This window comes from Somniosus microcephalus, chromosome 6, assembly GCF_052327205.1.
Source record: "Somniosus microcephalus isolate GS21.2 chromosome 6, FLI_Smic_1.0, whole genome shotgun sequence".
In the NCBI taxonomy this organism is placed as follows: Eukaryota; Metazoa; Chordata; class Chondrichthyes; order Squaliformes; family Somniosidae; genus Somniosus; species Somniosus microcephalus.
Window position 1 is genome coordinate 199,187,225 of NC_140992.1, and position 16,972 is coordinate 199,204,196.

A 16,972-nucleotide genomic window follows, 5' to 3' on the forward strand; every position below is an offset into this window, starting at 1 on the left:
AGACAACCCAGCTCCTTGCTTCCGGAGTCTGTGTCACTTTTCTGTCCGTCTGAACCACTGTCCATCACCTGGTGTACCTTTTTGTACTTCTCCTGTGGAGATTTCTTACTGTTGGTTTTCTTCCCAGACCTGCAGACTCTTGCTATGTGTCCTGCTTTCCCACACTGTCTGCACACTTGGTCCTTGAACCAACAATCTTTCTGGTCATGTGTTGTTCTGCCGCAGCGATAGCACTTCACTGTTCCATGGGACATTTCATTGGTGCCATATTCTTGCGGTCTCTGTTGTATCTCTGCAGCGCCCCTTGCGGCTGCTTCGTGTGATACTGCCATACTGAAAGCTTTGTCCAGCGTAAGGTCCTTTTCTGATAGAAGCCGTTTCTGGGTTCCTTCACTTTGTAGCCCACACACAAATTTGTCCCTTAACGTGTCTGCTAGTCCCGCTCGAAACTGGCAGTGTTTCGATAGCTTGCGCAGTTCCGTTAGGTACTCAGCATTGCTTTCATCTTTGTGTTGGTTCCTTTTATGGAACTTAAATCGTTCTGCTATCAGCAGCGGTGTGGGGTTTAAGTGGTCCTGTAGGATTTCTACTATGCTTTCAAAATTCTTGTTTACCGGCTTCTCTGGGGTTATTAGATTTCGCAGTAACCCATAAGTTTTTGCACCCATGGAATTTAACAGAACCAGTGCTTTATTAGCATCTGGCACTTCATTCGCCCTGCAGTACACCTCAATACGTTCCACATATGTCGCCCAATCTTCGACTTCATTGTCAAACGTAGAGATACTGCCACTCTTCGGCATCCTTGGGTGTGCATTAACTATCACAAATGGCGCCTCCCGCGCTTCCCCTTCTTCTCCGCTGGCATAAAATGGCGTCTCCCGCACTTTCCTTCCTTCCCGCGCTCGCCCTTCTTCTCCGCTGCGGCTTCTAAAAATGGCGTCTCCCGCGCTCTTCCTTCTTCTCCGCGGCTCAATGGCATCTCCCGCACTCTCCCTTCTTCTCCGCGGCTCAATGGCGTCTCCCCTTTCTTCGCCCCGTGGACCCTGTTCAGCCCGTGAGCACTGGCTGTGCTCTGCCCATTCTTTTTATATTTTTCGACGCCGCTCAGTCTAGAACCCGGCTGTTTCTTACCCCCTCTCTCTCCGGTTTGTTTTATTTTCCTCAACGCCGCTCGGTGTTCAACCCCCGGCTGCGCCCTGCGCTCTTCACCCTCTGTCTTACCCCGTCGACGCTGCTCGGCTCTCTCTCCGCCGTCGGTCGGCTCCAGCCGCCACTGCTCGGGAAGGGTCTGCGCTGGACCTGTCGTCGATCTCTTACTGCTCGTTGTGGCTGGGGAACCAAGCCCGGCTCTCCACAGCCTCCCCTGCGAAGTTGGATCTCTGCCTGACTGCTGGGCGGTTGCTCGTGGTCGACGCCCGTGTTCCTGGCCTCGACTATTTTTTTTTTTTTGCAGGTAGATTCGAATCGACACTCGTCGCCACTGTTGGATCCGTGGTTCAGTGGATATGCTATTATTAAATAATCACACGGATGCTGTACATTAACAAATAACAGGTCTTTACTGGAGGAGGGTAGTCTCTGGACTGGGGGTACAGAGGCATGCGGTGTGGTCACTGCCGGTACTACAGTATACAGGAGCTGTAAAAGTAGTTCTGACTTAAAGGCACATACACTACAACAGCCATGTACTATCTTCTTCTCCAATGCCTTTTTGGCTGCTCTTATAGCACCTTTTATTGCCCAAATCATTGTTAGAGGTGACATAGAGGTGAGCTGTTAAAGAGGAAAGGTGAGTTTGCCATTAAAGAGGATATTGTGCTTCTTAGAGAATGTATACATATCAACAGCTATGCAGTGATAGAAAATTAAAACTTTGGGCAGTGAAAGGTTTACTGAGTACTGTGTGTATGGCAAGATGTGTGCAGAAATATATATGTTAATAATCTACACGACTGGTGCATGGGTGCAACATCTTTCTTCTCCCCTGCAGCTAGGCCAATGCATTTTAATAAATAGAAATCAGAAACCTTATCACAAGATCATAAGATTAACCTGGATGAAAAAGGCCATTCAGTTCATCTTAGCTCACAAATCTACACCAACCCATGGTTCCCCTCAAGAGTATCTAATTATCTCTTAATGATTCCAAGGGTTTTGCCTCCACTTTTCCTACTAAGAGGCCACTGCAAATGGTAATCATTCTGTGTAAAAAAAAACTTCCTGACATTGCTGCAAAATGTTATTCCCACCACTTTGAACCTGTGCCCTTCGCTGTAGTTTCATGGCACATCTTTATGTAGTACTTCAAATGTACCTTTTCTATACTGTTTAATACCTTGTATGCGTCTATAAAAAAAACTCTCCAAGTTGTCTCTTTACAAGACTACATTGAGGGTTTTCTATCTTTTATTTAAAAGAAAGTCCATGTAAAAAATAATCCCAGCAGAGAAATGAATGTTAGATTTTCCAGGTAAATTTTGGAGGGGTAGGGGGAGAATAAATAATGTTTATTTAAAACCGATTAAGAACTATATTTAAAATTTGGGAAATATTGAAAAATCAGCAAAAACTGCAAACAAAAATATAACACTAGATGAGGCATGCTAGGTGAGGCTAAAGTCAAAAATGATGAATGAGTGCATGAAGGGTAATAGCTTGGGGAAAAAGCCAGCAGCAGAAAAAGTAGAAGAGAAAGAGGACAATAGCAAAGAAGAGATCGCTTCTAGTGGTTATTGCATCAGTCACAGTCAGGTGAAGTATTTTGTGTGCAAAATGTAGATTCATAAGTTTTTCTGCAGCTTACAACAATTTAAACATTGAAAAGCATTATCTTATAATTTTAAGTGATTAGATAAATGATAGAATTCCAAATCATATCTTAGCCACTCCCATAATTTGTGACATATTAACCACAATCTTTGGGTCTGTGCACGGACCCAGCAGCAACGACTGGGCTCAGCTGAATTTTAATGGGGTGGGGTGGGGAGGGGTTTGGTTTCCCAGCCTGTATGGGGCCTGGCACTGGGAGCTCACCAGAGGGTGGGGTTGGAGAGGCAGGAGATTGTGTGTCAGTAATCTTTAAAGGGAAACATCAGCTGTCTCTTTTAATGATTTTCACATCTAACACAGCACCTAGAAACCCTGGATGCCCATTTAACATGAGGAAAATTTAGAAAGGAAGCACTTCGAAAGAGTGTCATTAACGGTAAATGCGTAGACATTGAAATGAAGTCATTGCAACCTCATTATAATATTATGGTGGCGCTCCCACTTGCTTTTGATGCAAGATTCCTGTGCATGACACCGCCCAACCAAAAAGCATATAATGTACAGTATGCAAAGAGATCCAGCAAATACAATCTCTGTCCATAATTTCACCCCCTGGTAGAATTTACACCAGCACTGGTGTAATCCTTTGTTGGCTTTTGGGAATAAAAGTTGTAAGTGCAACTTTAACACCAGTGCAATCAGGGCACTGAGCTTTTGGGTCAGGGAGATAGCGTTAGTGTGCTGAAAATGGGCAAAGACTGCATTCTAGCATAAGTGCTGGGATGTTTCCACTGGAACTTCTGCCACTAACTCTGACTTCCTGAAATTCGGGTGTCCAGACCACAAGGGGAACATCTGGGCCTGGATCCATAACCCAGGCCTGGATCCCCAGGTGGGCTCCATATCTAGTTTCATTTGGTATAACTGCCGCTAATTATCTGTCCAGCTCTGAGAAACATGGAATGTGGACACTCTTGAGTTTGGGAGTTGCTGTCCCCTGACCTCACCCCCTCCTATGCTAATGGCCTTTTTTTCTGGCCCTTGTTTGGGGTAGGAAGAGGAGGCTCCACCCCTTACAAGACCATCTAGAAACTCCCATGCTGGGACCTGGGCTAGTAGTAGTAGAGCAGTAATAATGGGGGACTTCAACTATCATACTACTGTATAGACTGGGAATGTAGTAGTGTAAAGGACAGAAAGGGGGAAGAATTTCTGAAGTGTGTTCAGGAGAACTTTCTTGATCAGTATGTTTCCAGCCCGACGAGGGAGGAGGCATTGCTGGATGTGGTTCTGGGGAATGAGGTAGGTCAATGGAGCAAGTGTCAGTAGGGGAACATTTAGGGAACAGTGATCATAGTATCATAAAGTTTAGATTAGCTATGGAAAAGGACAGGGAGCAATCTAGAGTAAAAATGTTTAACTGGGGGAAAGCCAATTTCAGTGGGATGAGAACAGACCTGGCCCGGGTAAACTGGAATCAAAGATTGGCGGGCAAATACTGGAACAATGGGCTGTCTTTAAAGAGGAAATAGTTCAGGTACAGTTTAGATACATTCCCACTAGGAGGAAAGGCTGGGCAACTGGATGATGAAACAGATAAAGAATATGATGAAGCAAAAAAAGAGCGCGGATGACAGATGTCATGTTGCAAATACATCTGAGAATCAGGCTATGTATAGAAAGGTCAGAGGAGAAGTGAAAAAGAAAATAAGAGGAGGGTATGAGAATAGAATGGCAGCCAACATAAAAGGTAATCCAAAAGTCTTCTGTAGGCATATAAATAGCAAAAGGGTAGTAAGAGGAGGGGTGGACTGACTAGCGACCAAAAAGGAGACCTATGCATGGAGGCAGAGGGTTTGGCTGAAGTACTAAATGAGTATTTTGCATCTGTCTTCACCAAGGAAGAGGATACTGCCAAAAACATAGTGAAGGAGGAGGTAGTGGAGACATTTGATAGGATAAAAATTGATTTAAAAAAAAGAGGTATTAGAAAGGCTGGCTGTAATTAAAGTAGATAAATCACCAGGACCGGATGGAATGCATCCTAGGATGCTGAGGGAATTGAGGGCGGATATCCCAGAGGTTATGGGCATAATATTCCAATCCTCCATAGATATGGAGGTGGTGCCAGAGGATTGGAGAATTGCAAATGTTACACCATTGTTCAAAAAAGGATGTAAAGATAAACCCAGCAAGTACAGGCCAGTCAGTTTAACCTCGAAAGTGGGGAAACTTTTAGAAACAGTAATCAGGGACAAAATTAACAGTCATTTGGATAGGTGTGGATTAATTAAGGAAAGCCAGCATGGATTTGTTAAAGGCAAATTGTGTTTAACTAACTTCATTGAGTTTTTTGATGAGGTAACAACAGAGAGAGTTGATGAGGTTAATGCGATTGACGTAGTGTGCATGGATTTCCAAAAAGGCATTCGAAAATGTGCCACATAATAGGCTTGCCAGCTAAGTTGAAGCCCGTGGAATAAAAGGGACAGTGGCAGCATGGATAAGAAATTAGCTAAGTGACAGGAAACAGAGAGTAGTAGTGAATGGTTGTTTTTTGGACTGGAGGAAGGTATACAGTGGTGTTCCCCAGGGGCCGGTTCTAGGACCACTGCTTTTCTTGATATAAATGACTTGGACGTGGGTGTACAGGGCACAATTTTAAAATTTGCAGATGACACAAAACTTGGAAGTATAGTGAACAGTGAGGAGGAGAGTGAAAGACTTCAGGAAGACATAAACAGGCTGGTGAAATGGGCGGACACGTGGCAGATTAAATTTAACACAGAAAAGTGTGAAATGATACATTTTGGTAGAAAGAATGAGAAGACGACATAGAAACTAAATGGTACAATCCTAAAGGGGGTGCACGAACAGAGAGACCTGGGGGTATGTGTGCACAAATCGTTGAAGGTAGCAGGGCAGGTTGAGAAAGCAGTTAAAAGACTTACGGGATCCTGGGCTTCATAAATAGAAGTACAGGTTGAGCGTCCAAAATCCAGAGTTCCGGAATCCGGACTCCGGGACAATTGGTGGCAGGGTCGTCCAGAATCCGTAAAATGTTCCGGAATCCAGACACCCTATCAAATCATTTCCACGGCCAGCCGGGTGACGTCCAAAAACCGGAAATATCGCAACCTGGGCCCAGGCATTTTCAGACTCGGAACATGTTTCTGATGTCCGAAGTCCGGAAACGCCCAAGCCCAGGTTGCGATATTTCCAGACTTCGGACATCAGAAACACGTTCCAAAGTCCGGAAAAACACAAAAACTGGCTCGGCCTCAGTCCCGAGGTTGCCAGATTCAGGACGCTCAACCTGTATAGAGTACAAAAATGTGGAAATTATGATAAATCTGTATAAAACACTGGTTTGGCCCCAACTGGAGTATTGTGTCCAATTCTGGGCACCAAACTTTAGGAAGGATGTGAAAGCCTTGGAGAAGGTGCAGAAAAGATTTACGAGAATGATTCCAGGAATGAGGGGCTTCAGTTACATTGATACTGGAGAAGCTGGGGTTGTTCTCCTTAGAGCAGAGAAGATTGAGAGGAGATTTGATTGAGGTGTTCAAAATCATGAGGGATCTAGACAGAGTAGATAGAGAGAAACTGTTCCCATTGGCAGAATGGTCGAGAACCAGAGGACACAGATTTAAGGTGATTGGCAAAAAAAACAAAGGCAACATGAGGAAAAACTTTTTTACGCAGCGAGTCGTTAAGATCTGGAATGCACTGCCTGAAAGGGTGGTGGAGGCAGACTCAATTTTATCTTTCAAATAGGAGTTGGATAAGTTTCTGAAGGAAAAAAAATTGCAGGGCTACGGGGAAAGAGCAGGGAAGCGGGACTAGCTGAGAGCCGGCATGGGCTTGATGGGCCGAATGGCCTTCTTCCATGCTGTAACCAATCTATGATTCTATGATTCCATCTGGGTCCCAGCCTAATTTGTGACTGTTCCACCACACACAGGAGTGCACCAGATTGGCCACAGATATTTGTACCCTATATGTTTATTGTAGAGGTGTTATAAATGCCTCATGTCATGTTCTTCATCATTGTACATTGCTGATAGTTCTCATGGTTTATTTCTCTACAGGATGAAAATAACAGCAGCCTATTAAATGAAAACGTGTTTGAAGTTATGGTAGGAAACACAAGCATTCAGAACCTCACAGACTATGTGACTATTACGATTAATCACAATAAAAAGATAATGGTAAGAAAATCCTCAGTAATTCACAAGAACATTCAAGGATGAGGAAAGGCCTTTAAGTCGATTGAAGCTTATCTCTTTACTAGCCAAACGGCCATTATAACAACCAGTTCTGTTTTGTACACATGTATTGTTTTGTTCCCTATTGTACTGCTCAGAACTGATAGATTGTTCTAAACATTTATCACACTGAGTAAAATATGAAGTAACGTTCTTTGTCTATCCTATCTAAACAATTTAATATTTTAAAATACCTCAATCGGGTACCAGTAAACCACCTTCCAGGCTCTAGAGAGTGACCTTCTGAAATGTCTCCTCATAATTTACCCCCTGCGCACTTGAACTGCTGCATTGACTTCTACTGATGCACATCACTGAGGATACAGATATAACACCACTTCCACATTGATGTGAATCAGTTTGGATGCGCACCAAGGGGGAGAAATTCCCCTAGAGGGCCGTTTGGGGCACTAAGTGAAAAATGTATGGAAAGTTAGCGTCAGGCGCTAACCTTGTCAAACATTTGATAAATTTCCTCTTTTTGCTCCAAGAGGGAAGTGGAGCTAAATCAAGCACTCCACTTACCTCTTAGAGTGCAAGAGGTGGGGAATGTCCTGATCTGGGGTGATGTGCTCAGCAGCGCCACACGTGGCCACGTGTGGTGCTGCCGCATTGCAGGAGCTCTTCCCTGCATTAAAGGGAAGGGCCTCACGCTGCGAGCTCTACAGGTTTCATTGTAGATTTCTGGGCCACCGGGGAGTGGGAGTGCCGGGCTGAGCGATCGTGGCATGGACGCCACGAACCGGTAGCTGAAAATAATTTTTTTTTTAAATCGGCTTTTGTTTTGGCCGGCCGCCCACCGCGCCTTTAAGTTGTGCCCCGCGAGCAGCTGGCCTCACTGTTCGTGACCCCTGCAACAGTTGGTAACATCGCCCGTCTGCGGGGCGTGAGTGCCAATTTTTCAACGGGACGCTGCGCCCGGAGATGACGTCATGATCTCTGGACGCAGAAGATTGGGCAATACCCGGTAGCGCCGCCGCTAACCTCCCGCAGAATTTCACGTGAGGCGCGGTTATCGTCTTGGGAGGGGGGCGAAAAGCCATTTGTGTCCCGTTAGCGTAAACGAGGGGAATTTCACCCCGCAAGAGTCCAGTTCTGACATTTTAGTGCAGCAAAGCAATAGATGTGAAACCGCCCTGTGTAGTCAATCTTACACCACTTTAAATTCACACTCGGTGCAATAGATGTCCAGCCCTGTGAAACCACACTGTAAACATGCTCAGAATGTCTCTCAATTTCCTGAGGACTTTCTAAATTCACTTTCAATTTTTTTAATGATATAAGAAAGTGTCCATTATTGCTTGTGATCGTATAACGTTAAACAATAGCTATCTGAGTGAGCAGAGCTCTGCATATGTATCTGAGCGTGGAGGTACACAGCTCAGTTGTTACGGATCTCAATGTGAGATGCACTCAGCAGTATAATTCAATTGTAGACTGAGCATTGTTTTCTACAAACACTGGACTGTGGTATAATTGTAGCTTAATAGACATTGCAAGAGCTTTATAGTAAAACACAAACTAACCAAACAAATGCTCTTCATTTCAGGATAAACCATCACATCAGTGTGTATTCTGGTTTGAAGATGAAAATGGTAAGGAAAGGACCTGTTAAAATATTTTAGTTAGTGTTAGAAAACCTATTTCAACTGTAACTTTTAGACCATAAACTCGTGTTACAGACAACATAACAGAGCGCTGGGATTCTACTGGATGTTTCACAAAAGTTCAGGATAATCAAACCATCTGCCAGTGTAACCATCTGTCCTACTTTGCTGTGTTACTGGTAAGTTATACACTTATGATCATTGTTTATGTGACCTAGAGATGAAAGATGGTAGTGTGTCTGTCATCGCCAGTAGACATCTCAGTCTATCCCCTTAATCCACTCACACTTTTTCTTCATTTGAGCTCTTCACCTTCCACAGCCTTTCCTGCCCCTCCTTCAAAGTCCTCATTGTCTACTGCTTGGCCAAAATCTCCATGTAAACATGTTGAGCTCTGTGAATCTCTACTCAGACCCCAAGTACTGAACTTATCCTGGCTGCTCAGCTTTCAATCCCCTCCAAGGCATCATTGTCTTTTTGAAGATGTGCCAGCTGAAATTGCACACGACAGGGAAAAAATTCTGCAATGCAGTTGCGCCACCGGAAGTGCAGCGGGATGCAACTTCTGCCCGCTGCTTTCAACTGGCAGTGACCCCCATCCCAAAGCTGTAGACAGTGTCATTTAGATATTGGGGGCGAGCACTTGAACACATAGCAGCGCAACAGAGGCACTCACCTGGTGGAGACATCAGAACCTCAGGGTCATACCTTGCCACTCTAAGAGGAAAAGCCAGAGGCTGGTCCAGCCAAAGACAGAAAGGCCCAATATTTTACTAATCATAAACTCCAATGATGTGAGGCTCCAGTTGCAACAGCCATCGAACTTTCCATTACATTTTGGGCCCAGAACATAACTTACATCTGTTCTAAGCCAATGTGTTTCCCTGTGGCCCCATTCGGGGGTGCATCTGGTGAGATTCCCGGGGTATCCCGTGAACGCCCACAAATACACCCCAAAAATTAAGGCTAAATGGGGTGGGTAGAAGAAATGTCTACAACCCCTCCCATCCCTCCAACCCCAGTTACAATTTGTTGGCTTTTGGAGAATGGGGAAGAATCTGGTGGATCCAGGTTCTGCCACATTTTACACTTCCCTTGCAGGAAATGCCTCAGAATAGGGCTCCCAGAATCACTCAACTTCTGGCCTAATGTCCCAAATGCAGCCTCACCAGGGATGTACACAAGCTTACAGTGACATGCACTCGAGACGCTACTAGTATTCAAGTAGCTTTATCCATAAGTGTTTTGAACTACCACCAGAAATAGGCTATTCAGAGTGAGACAAGGTTTAATCATTACTCAGTGTTGTCTATGCTTTTATTTCCCAAAGGACTTTCGCAAGAACACCACTTTGGATACGAACATTTTGATATCATTAACATACATCACGCAGATTGGCTGTGGGATTTCTGCCATCTTCTCAGCTATCACAGTAATCCTTTACTGTGTATTCAGGTGAGTCACACAGATCTGCTCAGTGAGTACATGCAAGATTATCTCCAATAAGACTGTATCCCAGTATTCCAATAGCTTCAGTTCACAAACCAATTTCTATGTTTTCCAAACCAATCTCTTATACGAAACTTTTATTTATCTATCTATATATCATTAAAATAAATGGAATGTTGGTCTGTCTGCATGCAGTGATCTGATTGAGCCATGGAAGTCATGTGACTGCTGAATCTCCCTTGTTGTTAATCCTGGTAACCTTTTTTCATTGTTTAACAGTTCCATGTTAAGGATGCCAAAAGAAAATAGGAAAATTAGACAACATTTTTTTCTTTCACTGTCTAATACATTATGTGGCTATATTGGCCACTGCTCTTATCCTGTATTCACCAACTATGTTTGCTCTTAAACTTAGGGTAACTGCTCCCAGCCCACTCTCTGCCAAAAACCAGCCCTGCCAAACTTCAACCTAGTGCATGGTCTAAGCCTGTGGCCTATCCACATCTGATCCATTGACCAGGGAACTTGGAGGTGGTGGTGTTCCCATGCGCCTGCTGCCCTTGTCCTTCTAGGTGGAAGACGTCACGGGTTTGGGAGGTGCTGCCAAAGAAGTCTTGGCGAGTTGCTGCAATGCATCTTGTAGATGGTACACACTGCAGCTACGGTGCACCGGTGGTGGAGGGAGTGAATGTTTAAGATGGTGGATGGGGTGCCAATCAAGCAGGCTGCTTTGTCCTGGATGGTGTCAAGCTTCTTGAGTGTTGTTGGAGCTGCATTCATCCAGGCAAGTGGAGAGTATTCCATCACACTCCTTACTTGTGCCTTGTAGGTGGTGGAAAGGCTTTGGGGAGACAGGAGGTGAGACACTCGCCGCAGAATACCTAGCCTCTGACCTGCTCTGGTTGCCACAATATTTATATGGCTGGTCCAGTTAAGTTTCTGGTAAATGGTGACCCCCAGGATGTTGATGGTGGGGGATTCGGCGATGGTAATGCCATTGAATGTCAAGGGGCAGTGGTTAGACTCTCGCTTGTTGGAGATAGTCATTGCCTGGCACTTCTGTGGCACGAATGTTACCTGCCATTTATCAGCCCAAGCCTGAACGTTGTCCAGGTCTTGTTGCATACGGGCATGGACTGCTTCATTATCTGAGGAGTTGTGAATGGCACTGAACACTGTGCAGTCATCAGCGAACATCCCCATTTCTGACCTTATGTTGGAGGGAAGGTCATTGATGAAGCAGCTAAAGATGGTTGGACCTAGGGCACTGCCCTGAGGAACTCCTGCAGCAATGTCCTGGGGCTGTGATAATTGACCTTCAACCACCATCCTTTGTGCTAGGTATGACTCCAGCCAGTGGAGAGTTTTTCCCCCGATTCCCATTGACTTCAGTTTTACTAGGGCTCCTTGATGCCACACTCGGTCAAATGCTGCCTTGATGTCTAGGGCAGTCACTCTCACCTCACCTCTGGAATTCAGCTCCTTTGTCCATGTTTGGACCAAGGCTGTAATGAGGTCTGGAGCCGAGTGGTCTTGGCGAAACCCAAACTGGGCACCAGTGATTAGGTGCTGCTTGATAGCACTGTCGATGAGACATTCCATCACTTTGCTGATGATTGAGAGTAGACTAGTGGGGCGGTACTTGGCCGAATTGGATTTGTCCTGCTTTTTGTGGACAGGACATACCTGAGCAGTTTTCCGCATTGTCTGGATGGGCGTGTGTGCTGTGAGGAGGATGCAGAGAAACTCCAGTATGATTTGGACAGGTTGGGTGATTGGGCAGATGCATGGCAGATGCAGTATAATGTGGATAAATGCGAGGTTATCCACTTTGGTGGCAAAAACAGGAAGACAGGTTATTATCTGAACGGCAATAGATTGGGAAAAGGGGAAGTGCAACGAGACCTGGGTGTCCTTTCGCACCAGTCACTGAAGGTAAGCATGCAGGTGCAGCAGGCGGTTAAGAAGACAAATGGTATGTTGACCTTCATAGCGAGAGGATTCGAGTACAGGATCAAGGATGTCTTGCTGCAGTTGTACAGGGCCTTGGTGAGACCACACCTTGAGTATTGTGTGCAGTTTTGGTCGCCTTATCTGAGGAAGGATGTTCTTGCCATGGAGGGAATGCAGCGAAGATTCACCAGACTGATACCTGGGATGGCAGGAATGACGTATGAAGAGAGATTCAGTCGATTAGGCTTATATTCACTAGAGTTTAGAAGAATGAGAGGGGATCTCATTGAAACTTATAAAATTCTAACAGGACTAGACAGACTAGATGCAGGAAGGATGTTCCTGATGGCAGGGGAGTCCAGAACCAGGGGTCACAGTCTAAGGATAAGGGCTAAGCCATTTAGGACTGAGATGAGGAGGAATTTCTTCACCCAGAGAGCGGTGAACCTGTGGAATTCTCTACCACAAAAGGCAGTTGAGGCCAGCTTATTAAATATATTCAAGAAGGAGTTAGATATATTTCTTAAGGCTAAAGGGATCAAGGGATATGGGGAGAAAGCAGGGACAGGGTACTGAATTTGGATGATCAGCCATGATCTCATTAAATGGCGGGACAGACTCGAGGGGCCGAATGGCCTACTCCTGCTCCTATCTTCTACGTTTCTATGTTTCTATGTTTCTATGTTTGTCGGATAGATGCCAGCGTTGTAGCAGTACTGGAACAGCTTGGCTAGAGGCACGGCTAGTTCTGGAGCACACATATCTTCAGCACAATAGCCAGGATGTTGTCGGGGCCCATAGCCTTTCATGTATCCAGTGCACTCAGCCTTTTCTTGATATCACGTGGAGCGAATAGAATTGGCTGAAGACTGGCTTCTGTGATGGTGGGGACCTCAGGAGTAGGCCAATATGGATCATCCACTCGGCACTTCTGGCTGAAGATGGTTGCAAACACTTCAGCCTTGTCTTTTGCACTCACGTGCTGGGCTCCACCAGCATTGAGGATGGGGATATTCATGGAGCCTCCTCCTCCCGTTAGTTGTTTAAAGGTCTACCACCATTCATGACTGGATGTGGCAGGACTGCAGAGCTTTGATCTGATCCATTAATTGTGGGATCACTTAGCCCTGTCTATAGCATGCTGCTTCCACTTTTTAGCATGCATGTAGTCCTGTGTTGCAGCTTCCCCAGGTTGGCACCTAATTTTTAGGTACGCCTGGTGCTGCTCCTGGCATGCTCTTCTACACTCCTTATTGAACCAGGGTTGGTCCCCTGGCTTGATGGTAATGGTAGAGTGAGGAATATGCCAGGCCATGAGGTTACAGATTGTGGTGGAATACAATTCTGCTGCTGCTGATGGCCCACAGCACCTCATGGATGCCCACAGTTTTGAGCTGCTAGATCTGTTCTGAATCTATCCCATTTAGCACGGTGGTGCCGCACAACACGGTGGAGGGTGTCCTCAGTGTGAAGACGGGACTTCGTCTCCACAATGACTGTGCGGGTGGTCACTGCTACCAATACTGTCATGGACAGATGCATCTGTGACAGGTAGATTGGTGAGGACGTGGTCAAGTAGATTTTTCCCTCGTGTTGGTTCTCTCACCACCTGTCGCAGGCCCAGACTGGCAGCTATGTCCTTCAGGAGTCGGCCAGCTCGGTCAGTAGTGGATTCACTCTTGGTGATGGACAGTGAAGTCCCCTACCCAGAGTACATTCTGTGCCCTTGCTACTCTCAGTGCTTCTTCCAAGTGGTGTGTTCAAAATGGAGGAGTACTGATTCATCAGCTGAGGGAGGGTGATAGGTGGTAATCAGCAGCAGGTTTCCTTGCCCATGAAGCCATGAGACTTCATGGAGACAGGAGTCAATGTTGAGGACTCCCAGGGCCACTCCTTTCCAACTGTATACCACTGTGCCACCACAGGGTTTGTCCTGCCGGTGGGACAGGACATACCCAGGTGATGGTGATGGAGGAGTTTGGTTGAAAGGTATGAGTCTGTGAGTATGACTATGTCCATCTGGTTTCATTCTTATTATTGTGTTTTGTTACAACTGAGTGGCTTGCTCAGTCATTTCAGAGAGCAGTTAAGAGTCAACCACATTGCTGTGGGTCTAGGAGTCACATATAGGCCAGACCAGGTAAGGTCGGCAGATTTCCTTCCTTAAAGGGGCATTAGCGACCCAAATGGGTTTTTACGACAATCCCATAGTTTCATGGTTACCATTACTGATACTAGCTTTTTATTCCAGATTTATTGAATTAACTGAATTTAAATTCCCCAGCTGTTGTGGTGGGATTTGACTTCACATCTCTGGACCATTAATCCAGGCCCTTTGGATTACTAGCCCAGTGACATTACCACTATGCTACCATTCCCACGCTGCTGGTATTTAAGTAGCTTGATCCACAAGAATTTTGAACTACCACCATAAGTAGGCTATTCTGAGTGATTCAAGGTTCAATCATTACTCAGTGCTGTCTATGCGTTCCTTTCCCAAAGGACTTTCGATTAGAACATTTTGATACTATCAACCTGGACATCTTGGGGGAGGGATTGAAACATTTAAAGATGTTCCACCTCTAGTCTTCAGCCTGCCCCTAGGATCCCCCATGGACCCTCTAGTCAGTGGGGGCTCGGGAGCACACCACAGTTCCATGTTTTTTGGGCGCCCTTGTGCTCAGGTGCCAACAAGCATTCAATCCAGAAAATAAGGTAGAAAGCCAGGAATGGCCTAAACTACCTCACCTGAATCTGTCTGATAGGTCTGCTCTCCCAGGAAAGCCCCTGAAAATCCTAGGGCAACATAAGAACATAAGAAATAGGAGCAGGAATAGGCCACTTGGCCCCTCGAGCCTGCTCCGCCATTCAATAAGATCATGGCTGATCTTGGGCTCAAAGCCACTTGCCAGCCCGCTCCCCATAACCCTTCACTCCCTTATCTTGCAAAAATTTGTCTATCTCTACCTTAAATGTATTTAATGACCCAGCCTCCACGGCTCTCTGGGGCAGAGAATTGCACAGATTTACGACCCTCTGAGAGAAGAAGTTCCTCCTCACCTCAGTTCTAAAAGGGCGACCCTTTATTCTGAGACTGTGCCCCCGAGTCCTAGATTTCCCCATGAGGGGAAACATCCTCTCTGCATCTACCCTGTCGAGCCCCCTCAGTATCTTATATGTTTCGATAAGATCACCTCTCATTCTTTTAAATTCCAATGAGTATAGGCCCAGCCTGCTCAACCTTTCCTCATAAGTCAACCCCCTCATCTCTGGAATTAACCTCATGAATCATCTCTGAACTGCCTCCAATGCAAGTGTATCCTTCCTTAAATAAGGAGACCAAAACTGTACGCAGTACTCAAGGTGTGGTCTCACCAATACCTTGTACAGTTGTAGGAGGACTTCCCTGTTTTTATACTACAACCCCCTTGAATTAAAGGCCAACATTCCATTTGCCTTTTTGATTACTTGCTGTACCTGCATGCTAACTTTTTGTGTTTCATGCACAAGGACCCCCAAGTCTCTCTGAACTGTAGCATTTTGTAATCTCTCTCCATTTAAATAATAGTTTGCTTTTTTATTTTTCCTGCTAAAGTGGATAACCTCGCACTTTCCCACACTATACTCCATCTGCCAAATGTTTGCCCACTCACCTAGCCTGTCTGTATCCCTTTGCAGATTCTCTGAGTCCTCTGCACAGCTTGCTTTCCCACCCATCTTTGTATCATCCACAAACTTGGCTACATTACACTCGATCCCTTCATCCAAATCATTAATGTAGATTGTAAATAGTTGGGGCCCCAGCACCGATCCTTGAGGCACCCCACTAGTTAACGTTTGCCAACCAGAAAATGACCCATTTATTCCGACTCTCTGCTTTCTGTTATTTAGCCAATGCTCTATCCATGCTAATATATTACCCCCCATATCCATGAGCTCTTATCTGATGTAGTAACCTTTTATGTGGCACCTTATCGAATGCCTTCTGGAAATCCAAATACACCACATCCACTGGCTCACCCTTGTCCACCCTGCTTGTTACATCCTCAAAGAACTCCAGCAAATTTGTTAAACATGATCTCCCTTTCCTAAAACCATGCTGACTCTGTTTGACTGCAGTATGTTTTTCTAAATGCCCTGCTACTACTTCCTTAATGAAGGACTCCAGCATTTTCTCAACGACAGATGTTAGGCTAACTGGTCTATAGTTTCCTGCTTTCTGTCTCCCTCCTTTCTTAAATAGGGGTGTTACATTAGCAGTTTTCCAATCCGCTGGGACCTCTCCAGAGTCCAGGAAATTTTGGTATATTGCAAGCAATGCATCCACTATCTCTGCAGCCACTTCTTTTAAGACCCTGGGATGCAGGCCATCTGGTCCAGGGGACTTGTCGTCTTTTAGTCCCATTATTTTACCGAGTGCTATTTCCTTAGTGATAGTGATTGTCTTTAGTTCCCCATTCCCTATGGCCCCTTGATTATCCATTATTGGGATGTTGTTACTGTCTTCTACAGTGAAGACAGATGCAAAATATTTGTTCAGAGTCTCTGCCATTTCCCCATTCCCCATTATTAATTCCCCAGTCTCATCCTCTAAGGGACCAACGTTTACTTTAGCTACCCTCTTCCTTTTTATGTACCTGTAAAAGCTCTTACTATCTGTTTTAATGTTTCTTGCCAGCTTACTCTCATAATTCATCGTCTCTCTCTTTATTATTTTTTTAGTCATCCTTTGCTGGTTTTAAAAAATTTCCTAATCCTCTGGTCTCCCACCAATCTTGGCAACATTGTATGCCTTCATTTTCAATTTGATACCATCCTCTACTTCCTTAGTTAGCCACGGATGGTGCTCCCTTCTCTTAAAATCTTTCTCACTGGAATATATTTTTGTTGAGAGTTATGAAATAAATCCTTAAATGTCCGCCA

The 16,972-nt window shown here is 45.2% G+C and overlaps 1 protein-coding gene across 1 annotated transcript in view; it reads left to right on the top strand.

Moving 5' to 3' along the window:
- LOC147116328 (adhesion G protein-coupled receptor G2-like) overlaps positions 1 to 16,972 on the top strand; it is a 162,579-nt gene that overhangs the window by 127,615 nt on the left and 17,992 nt on the right. The window contains exons 8-11 of the mRNA XM_085991184.1: positions 6,864 to 6,983; positions 8,590 to 8,635; positions 8,723 to 8,826; positions 9,978 to 10,102. Of these exons, the coding sequence (XP_085847310.1) occupies positions 6,864 to 6,983; positions 8,590 to 8,635; positions 8,723 to 8,826; positions 9,978 to 10,102 (395 nt within the window). The remainder of the gene's footprint in view (positions 1 to 6,863; positions 6,984 to 8,589; positions 8,636 to 8,722; positions 8,827 to 9,977; positions 10,103 to 16,972) is intronic.